The 10000-nt window shown below is 34.2% G+C and overlaps 1 protein-coding gene across 4 annotated transcripts in view; it reads left to right on the top strand.

The window, feature by feature from the left end:
- LOC145254654 (peroxisome proliferator-activated receptor delta-like) overlaps positions 1-10000 on the top strand; it is a 730687-nt gene that overhangs the window by 609858 nt on the left and 110829 nt on the right. For 2 of the 4 annotated variants that reach the window (XM_080113300.1, XM_080113298.1), the window contains exon 4: positions 334-476. In XM_080113300.1, coding sequence (XP_079969426.1) covers positions 336-476 — 141 coding nt within the window. In that variant the 5' untranslated portion in view covers positions 334-335. Of the gene's footprint in view, positions 1-330; positions 477-10000 lie in introns of all 4 variants that reach the window. The other 2 variants (XM_080113299.1, XM_080113297.1) reach the window with 1 other exon arrangement.

The raw sequence follows: 10000 nt of genomic DNA, 5'->3' as shown, positions 1-10000 counted from the left end.
TTTTACCAGGATTTGTTATCCCCTGGGGACTGTTGGGGCTAAATGGAGGGGGGTGCAAATGATGAACTTAGTCATTTTTTATGTCTCGCTCATTGTGCACTCACGGGCGACCATGAATGCTTTATTTGTTTTTGTACGTAATCCGTGAAAAATAGCAGCGTTATTAAAACATATTTATTGATTAAACATATATCTTATTCCGTGGAATTTCCACGGGTCATGCTAGGTTGGATTATTTTTCTGTTTTTTTTTTTTTTTTTAGTTATTGTTGTCATTGTTGTTGTTTCAGTGATCCGTTTTATTTATTTATTTATTTATTTTTTTCTTCAGCAGAAATGGATCTCCTGCATCATCCCGGTTCAACGAATGGTTACGTGATTTCCCGGTACCATCAACACATGTGTGGGGGCGCCCCTTCTCATGTAAAATATCATCACCGAAACCGAGCCCACCACGTCGAGGCGGATTCAAGCAAAGTAAGACTGTCATTTCCATCCATTTTTCTCTGATAGATTAATCAGAAGCCAGACTTTTTGCTAAGATCTTTGCAGTTAATTCTACCCTATGCGACCAAGGCCGTTAACTACCCCCCCATTTCCGCATCCGTATCAGAAAAACACGGTATGCGACATAAAAATATCTTTGCGTGATGTTGCCAAACTAATCAAAAATCATTATTCCAGTAAAACAACTAGCTCTCACGGTATTCCAACTATAGTACTAAAAAAGTTTCAAGCCGAAACAGCTCCCATACTTACAAAGCTGTTTAAGCGTTGTCTTAAGGAAAATTGCTTCCCAACACCCTGAAAAACCCCATCAGTATGCCCTGTATTTAAGAATTTAGAGTATCGGCCATCTTCCTCTCAGTACAGACCAATTAGTCTTCTGTGCGTCATAAGTAAGTTGCTGGAATCTGTGTTAAATAGGGAAGTAGTCAATCCCTTCAGCAAAAATAACCTTCTTAGTCACATAAAATATGTCATGCAAATACGGTTTCTGTTCTGCTAGATCTACAGCAGATGTGCTAACGGTTATATCTCATAGAATTAGTGAATCTCTTGACGTAGGCTTCCTTTCTAGGGCAATTGCTCTTGACATATCTAAAGCCTTTGATAGCGTATGGGATAAAGGTCTACTACATACGGTGTAGCTGGAAATGTATTCTCACTTATTAAATCATGTCTCTCTGATAGGTTCATAAGAGTAGTGGTTGATGGGCAAAAATCAGAAGCTGGAGTCCCTCAGATGTCTATCCTGGTCTCAACTCTCTTCTTGGTCTACATAAATGATCTCCCAAATCACATTCTAAGATCATTCGTAGACATTTATGCTGATGACACTACCATCTATGGCAACACTTCAAAGAGAGTAAATGACAAAGGTCTCTGTACTTCTCTCTTCTCTTATCTTAAACAGCTGATGCAATGGGGAAAAAGGTGGCTGGTTATTTTTAATGAATCTAAAACCAAGATTTTATTTTTCCACCATAAACGCTCTGATCCCCGTGTGGCATCAATTGAAATGATTTGAACTTGTCTTGGAGAGGCTTCATGTTTTAATAAGCTTTTGGGTCTGACCTTTACTCTTGATCTTAGATGGAACACGTACATCAATTCTATTGCCAAGATCTTTGAAAAAATTGTGGGATCCTACTACCACCCCAGTAGATATCTGACTGTTGACGCAATTCTCTACCTGTATAAATACGTCCAAGGATGGAGTATTGTTGCCACATCTGGGTAGGAGTTGTGAGAACCAGAATTTCCTTCCTAGACACAGTTCAAAATAGATTTTGTAGCCTAGTGGGGTATGCCTTTTTCTCTTCCCAGCAACTCCTTTCCCACAGAAGAGACGTTGCTAGCCTGTATTAATTTTCATGGCAAGTGCTCGTCTGAGCTCCAATAATGATCCCCACGGTTCTGACTTTCAGGGAAAACACTATTAATTATTTTCCCTCACTCCTTATCTGTGCCTAACCCTAAACGTAGATTCCATGAACAAAGCTTCTTTCTTAGAACTGCACGCCTGTGGAACTCTGTTCTGTTTCTCTGCTTTCCAACCGACTACAATATGGTTGTCTTCAAGTCTAACCTGAACAAATTCTTGATGAACTATCCTTTAAGTAATCCAATTCACACAATTTTCATTACTAAGGAATACTGTGACATGTTCTCTTTGACCACTGTACACGCATTAACCCTATCCTGGAGTGGCCTTCTGGCCTTGATAAATCGTAACTCCTTTGTAAAAAAAAAAAACAGATAAGAATTCGTTACCGGAAATTCCTACTTATATATTTATAAAAAAAGACACTTTGTCTGCGCGTTTGCTTGTGTGTGAGTAGATGTGTGTTTATATCATAATGCCTCCAATAAATATCGAAGTAATCGAAAAAAGGCAATTAAAGAAAAAAAAGTTTGATTTTAACCAAAGTTAACACCATTAGACAACCTAACGTGTGTTTGCAAAGTTTTATTACCGTACAAGCAGAAAGTCCGGCGTATAAAAGTAATAGAGGTCGTAGAAGAGCGTTAGATATTAGTGTTTTTGTTTGAAGCACGATTGAACCATACTTGATACTTGATATTTGCATTTAAAACATTAATTCAAAACATTATATAAAAATAATTTAATAAAATTAACACTAGATTCTCTACAGTGTAATGTAGACTTTAATGTGTCGTTGACTAAGTTATCGCGAAGAGGCATACGAAGCTTTTTTTCGGTGCACCAGGTTTGAGTTAAAATTATTGGATGTGTGGAGCATTCGTTGGTTCTCATTCAATCCCGGGCAACGTTGGTTCCCTCTGTTTGCATTTTTATACAAACGTTTACTTGATGTAAATTACATTTTTTTAATGAAGGAATTTTGTAGGAATTATTCTTATAAAATAATGATAATTTTAAAAATAATTTTATGGATTTTTTTTTCGTCGTTAATCGTTTTATGTACACACACCAACTACCGTGAAGTGTTCATATATCGCTATTGCTACACGTTTCAATATCCGAATCCGATATCTCTTATTATAACATTGTTAGTCCCTCTGATAGCGAGCATGATCCTAATGTTGGTAATACGCATGCGCTGAATCAAGGGAGGTAATCAATCCATATTCGACGGATTAGATTAAGTCGGTCTCCTCTGCAGCGCCATCTAATCAATCTATGCACTTATTCTGTTTTTCCTTATCTAGTACAACAGTAATCCTGCAATTCCACATACGTCATATCAAAGGGAAGTAATTCAAAACTCAATTCAACAAATAAAACAGCTTTCTTTTTAATAAATAACCATGGCTTATTATTCAAAGTTATTTAATAATAAACGTTTAAATAAGACATTTATTTGCTAAAATTTCCAGGAGAAAATTATGTAAGTATAATGTGAGAATATCCGTGTGTGTGTGTGTGTGTGTGTGTGTGTGCGTGCGTGTGCGTGTGCGTGTGCGTGTGGGTTGATAGGTAGAACTGCCGACTACCAACGCGACGAGTTCTAGGTTCAATCCTCGGCTAAGGAGAGGTGCTAGTCTAGACGCACTGATGAGTTGTGATACAAACGAAACATTACTGTATTTTGGTTGGTTGTTTTTGTTTTACGGCGTATCAACCCTTTTCAGGTTATATAATGCCGAATCCAAAGATTATGAAGAAAAATTTTTTAACAGCATATATTTGTTGTTTTCAAATCGGTTTCTATTTAATCCATAATTGCGACCCTAACAGGTACTACAACTCCGGGTCAGAGTGGACCTGGGAGCAATGGCAATTAAAGTGTGGCTCAGCACTCCCCAAAGCCCGCAAGATGGGGCCTCACTACTGGATATAGTTTAAGGTCATATAACCAGTACTGTATGTGAATCTCTCTCTCTCTCTCTCTCTCTCTATATATATATATATATATATATATATATATATATATATATATATATATATATATATGTATATAAATAAGGCGATCGACAGATAAGACAATGTACAAATTTGGGACAAATGTAAATAAATTTATCATAAAGCGGTTGTATAAGACGACTGCTGAATTACGAAACCATATTTGTTTGGCTTAGGCTAGAGATTGCAACACCCGGTATCTTATGAAATATTGTTTTTTAAAGATGATTTTCTTAGCTTTAATGATTGTCTTATACGCCGAAATATACGATATATATATATATATATATATATATATATATATATATATATATATATATATATATATATATATATATATACGCTTTATTTGTATTTACAGAAGCAGTAATATGTTGCTACACATGCATGAGCATGTTTCGGTCAGTTAGTTACCAGTAACTAGAGACCTCTTCAGGCAATACAGCTTATACAAAAGCAAAGAAGAGGTCCCTAGTTACTGGTAACTAGCTTACCGAAACATGGTCATGACTGTGTAGCAACATATCACAGTTTATGTAAAAACAAATAAAAAGTATACCCTGCTCTACTTCGGTATTGAGCACTCTTTTATTAACCTCGTTAAACTTCATTGGTTACTTAACCTATCGAAAACAATAACCTCATATAATATATATATATGTGTGTGTGCGTGTGTGTGTGTGTTTAGGAAGGAGAAAGGAAAACTATAATAAGGGGAAATAAGCTGGTCAGCATAAAAAAGATGTAAGGTCCGTAGAAAAACAATAGGGCAGCTGTTTAACTAGGGTACACAAAGGTGTTAAAAATAGGAACGTTAATCAAGATGAGGCGGTAACTGGCACAAAGAACCGGACATGGAAATCAATATATTTAGTTGTTTTTTTTTTTTTAATATGCGTTTTTCGATAGTTTATCATCGTTTACATTTACGGACAGTCATAAATTGGAGACAGTTGACGACTGTCTGAGACGAGAAGATGATTAATTCATCTTCTCGTCTCAGATATGTTTGCAGCACACGACTAAGATGTTTACCTTAACGTTAAGAGGGTTACAATAGAGTACAGTTAGTATCTTCAAAATGTGTGGGAGTTTGTAACCCGTGCTCAGCACCATGGCAGTAGCCAATGTAAAAGACGGCGATACGGTCAGAACGAGATCCGAAGAGAAGAGAATATGAAAGAAAAGAAATCACGGCATTAAGATCAGCGATTCTTGTCAAATAGAGAAAAACATGGCTTATCTCTTTCCCTCTCTCTCTCTCTCTCTCTCTCTCTCTCTCTCTCTCTCTCTCTCTCTCTATTTCTCTCTCTCCCTCTCTCTCTCTATTTCTCTCAATATATCTGTCCCGCTCTCTCCCTCTCTTTCTCTATTTCTCTCTCTCCCTCTCTCTCTCTATTTCTCTCTCTATTTCTCTCTTACTCTCTCTCTATTTCTCTCTCTCCCCTCTCTATCTCTCTCTATTTCCCTCTCCCTCGCTCTCTCTATTTCTCTCTCTCCCTCTCTCTCTCCCACTCTCTCTTAATCTTATCATTTGTTCAAGCTTCCTCAGCTATCTGATACATCCTACCTGAGAGATATTTTAAACATTCTGATTACATCAGATGGTCGATCAGAATTAAACACCACCTGCACAATAGCTGTTGCGAAAAAAAACGTTTGTGAATGTAAAAGGCGTCCTGGGTGCACGAAATCTGATTCTTGGAATTAAGAAAAGGCTGCTGAATTGTTACGCCTGGTCAGTTCTGACATAAGGAATATTTTTTTTGCTTATTGCGCAAAAAAAGGCATCGAACGGCAGATCTTGGAGAACTAAACTGAGCCAGAGGAAGGCAAAGGATAAGAATATTAGACTGATTGTGCAGGACAATGGGTGTCAAGCAAAAATTGTAATCAGTAAAAACCTGAAGAAAGTGCTCAATACAATTGCAGAGCAAATATATATATTTGTTTTACTTTATTACCGTTTTATTTGCTTAGTTACAAATGTTTCTGTTACCGGATCGTATACACGATCCAGCAACTTCGTCAGACTTTAACAGAAGTGATTAATAACCACTTCTGTTAAAGTCTTCATAAGTTATTGGATCGTTGATACCATTCGGTAACCGATATATATATATATATATATATATATATATATATATATATATATATATGTGTGTGTGTGTGTGTGTGTGTGTGTGTCATATATATATATATATATGAATTTATAAAATATATATGTATATTTTATAATATGTACATATATATATATATATATATATATATATATATATATATATATAAGATAAAAATTACAATTAAATTTATCAAAATAATCCAAGATGGTAAAATTAAAGTATATTATAAATATTAAAGAATTAATATTTATAAAGTTATCTCAGCCAGATGTAAAAGCTCGATAAAACCAAATAGGAGATAGAGCTTATAATACGAGCAAACAGTTAATAAAACATGTTAAAAAACACTTTGAAATGAGTTAAAAACATATTTAATCTGAAAAGGAAACACTAGATAAGTGGATAGTCCGTTATCCGCGGAGTTTTGAAGAAACACTTTCCTTCTCATCAGTTGGTAGGATTAAGCAAAATGCGGGATCGGATTTTGCATGCAAAAGTATTTGATGAAACAACAAGTAAGTCAAAGATCTTACTTGATAACAAAAAAAGTGAAGCAGAAGGAATATGTTGAAGAAAAAGGTGATTACACGTGAATGGTGGAAGATAAATAATCCATTCATGTGTAATCATCTTTTCTTCACCATATTTCCTCTGCTTCACTTTGTTTGTTATCAAGTAAGATCTTTGACTTACTTGTTGTTTCATCAAATACTTTTGCATGCAAAATCCGATCCCGCATTTTGCTAATTCCTACCCTCTGATGAGAAGGAAAGTATTTGCTTGCGTATAAGCTGTGTCGCATGAAGAGGTCTATAGTTACTTGTAAGTGACCGAAAGATACTCATGACTGTGTAGCAACACATTACCACCTATATAAAACAAGTAATGGATATATATATATATATATATATATATATATATATATATATATATATATATATATGGGTGTGTGTGTGTGTGTGTGTGTGTGTTAGTGATAGGACGATTCCAATATTTTTCCTGATTCCGATGCAGTTACCGATTCCGTACGGAATTTTCGATTCTTTATAAATGTCCGATTATATGATTTTCCTCGATTATCATAAAAAAAACAAACGTTAAATGTGCACATATTTTCTAAAACGCATAAATAAACACTTGTGGGCGGGAGGATCTATTACTTTTTTTATTTTACAATTAATCCATATATATTATTTTATTATTGCTTTAATCAAAATTATGTAAACATTCAATAAAAGGAATCGTTTATTGCCATCGGAAAAACAATTTTCTCCGATTCTCATATCGATTCTGATACAAGCAAAAGTTCCGATTTTTTCGTTTCCCGAATTCGATTCCGATTAATCGTCCACACACTAATATATATATATATATATATATATATATATATATATATATATATATATATATATATAGTAGAAATAGTAATTAATAAAAACTGAAGAAAGTGCTCAATACTGTTGTAGAGCAAATATGCGTTTTCTTTTTTTATTACCGTATATTTCTGTTAAGTATATATATATATATATATATATATATATATATATATATATATATATATATGTACGTATGGACGTGTATTTGTATGTACGTATATATATATATATATATATATATATATATATATATATTAATAATAGGACGATTCCAATATTTTTCCAGATTCTGATACAATTACCGATTCCGTATTTAATTTTCGATTTTGACGTAATTACCGATTCCAATTCCGATTCTTTATAAATGTCTAAATATCCAATTATAGGGTTTTTATTTTCTTCGATTATCATAAAAAACAAGCGTTAAATGCGCACATATTTTCTAAAACGTATGAATAAACACTTATATATATATATATATATATATATACATGCATATATATATATATATGCATGTATATATGTGTATATACATACACCAATAATAACTCAAGTTATAACAAAAAATAAAACTAATATAAGCGAAAACATAAAACATATTTGAACACATCCAAAGTAAAGCTAGGTCACCTTCTAAAGAAAAAAAAAATAGATGGCTGTATTCGATAAAAAGCAAACAAGGGAAGGGGTTAATTACCAGCCAAGTGAACCTCTGCCTGATAAAGGCGCGCATATTGTTTACAGAAATAGGCGTAGCCATACCAAACAGCAAACTCAGCACTATTTGAATATTTAGAAGCACGCAGAAACCTCAACCCCATGTAATCGACAGACGAATCCTCACGAGGAAGGAAAGCGGAAAATACCGTGGGGGTTTTATTGCCATATATATGCTTTTCGAATCTTACTAAATATGTACGTATACTATGTACATATATATGTGTATACATATGTGTGCGTGTGTGTGTGTGTGTGTGTGCTTTTGGAATATGTATCTGAAATTTCAGGCAAATGTACCTAATGTATCTGTCAGTGTTTTGTATTCGAATGTCTTCGACGTGCATCGATAAACGATAATTGCAAATCCGATGAAAGAAGGACGATGCGATTTTGACCAAAGTTAACACATTATACAGTCAACATATCATAAGTTCATTTGATAAGTTTTATTACCACAAAAGCATAATGACCTGGCATATAAAATCAACGGTTCTTTTGATTCCTCGACAAAAGGGGGGGTATAAATTCATCCTTGTCCGTTCGTCCGTTCTTCTGATCGTCTGTTCGCACATTTCTCAATAACTATGCCTTGGAATTTTTTTAAATTTTGCATCAATATTAAACATGATATAAGTAAAAAAAAGTAATGCAACGAATTTTTCGGGAAAATTGTCGTTGCCCCGCCCCAGGGGTGCCTTTCGGGTTAAAATGGCTAAAATTGACACTTTTGTGCTTATTAAAAAAAATTTATGCCTTAGATTTTCATAAAACTTACTGAAAAGTTGTAACTAACTGATTTCTATATAATTTTGTTTGTCTATACTTCGCGATAACTCTTGTGTGTGTCCTAGGGGCTCTTTTAGGGTTACTAAAAACACTCCATTTTGGGGACTATTTTACCATATTTGTCGAAATTTTTCTGTGTATGTCTATTTAGCAGTTTTGCATGGTGCTAGACTCAAATTTAAATATGTTAAGGCCTTGGGGACTTTTGGGGCTAAATTGGGTGTGTGAGAGGCAAATGAGGGACTTAGTCCTTTTATTTATTTTTTAATTTAAAAAATTTTTGTTTTTATTTTGCATGGCGCAGAACTCAAATTAACATATGTTAAGGCCTAAAACTGCACCGTTTGTTCATTTTTATCAGGAGTTGACGTCCCCTGGGGACTTTTGGGGCTAAATGGGTTGGGGCAAATGCTAAACTTAGTCATTTTTTCCTCGTTCACTGCGCATTCACGGGGGGCCATGCATACTTCACTTGTCTAATTTCTTTTATATATGATAGGAGCGCTTTCAAAATTAATGTTTCCGTTTAAAGCACAATTTAACTATAATATTTGAGTTTTTCATTTTAAAAACTAAATCCAAACCATTATCACCGCACAAAGAGAAAGGCCAGGCATGTAAAATCAAAAGTAGGTTCTTTGATATGACAGAGGCACGTTCGAAATGAATGTTTTTGACTAAAGCACAATTTGAACATGATACCTGACTTTTGCATTTAAAACTTTAGTTCAAAGCTTTATATATAAAAATAATTTCATAAAATTAATAGTAGGTTCTCTACAGTGCAATTTAAATTACAATATATTGTGGACTATGTCACTGCCGTGAGGTGTGTGCAGGAAATCGATTGCATTAAAAAATGGGCGCTTTTCACCGATTTCGATGCCAAATAAATATGGAAGCCTGAAACATTCATTGATCTTCATTCAATGTCAGACAACGTTAGGTCTTCCTGATAGTTATATCCATAAGGGAGATAATTAGAGGAGTGAGAAAGAGATGCATGTTAGAAAATTTTTAAATATATTTTTTCTGGACCAATGTGCATTGTTTTATTACAAATTTCACCCGTTTGATTATATGAATGCCTACTAGACACTTTCC

Source organism: Euprymna scolopes, chromosome 30 (assembly GCF_053919585.1).
Source record: "Euprymna scolopes isolate OS-2025 chromosome 30, ASM5391958v1, whole genome shotgun sequence".
Taxonomy (NCBI): Eukaryota; Metazoa; Mollusca; class Cephalopoda; order Sepiida; family Sepiolidae; genus Euprymna; species Euprymna scolopes.
The sequence above is the reverse complement of the archived record's forward strand: the minus strand, read 5'-3'. Positions and strand labels throughout refer to the sequence as shown.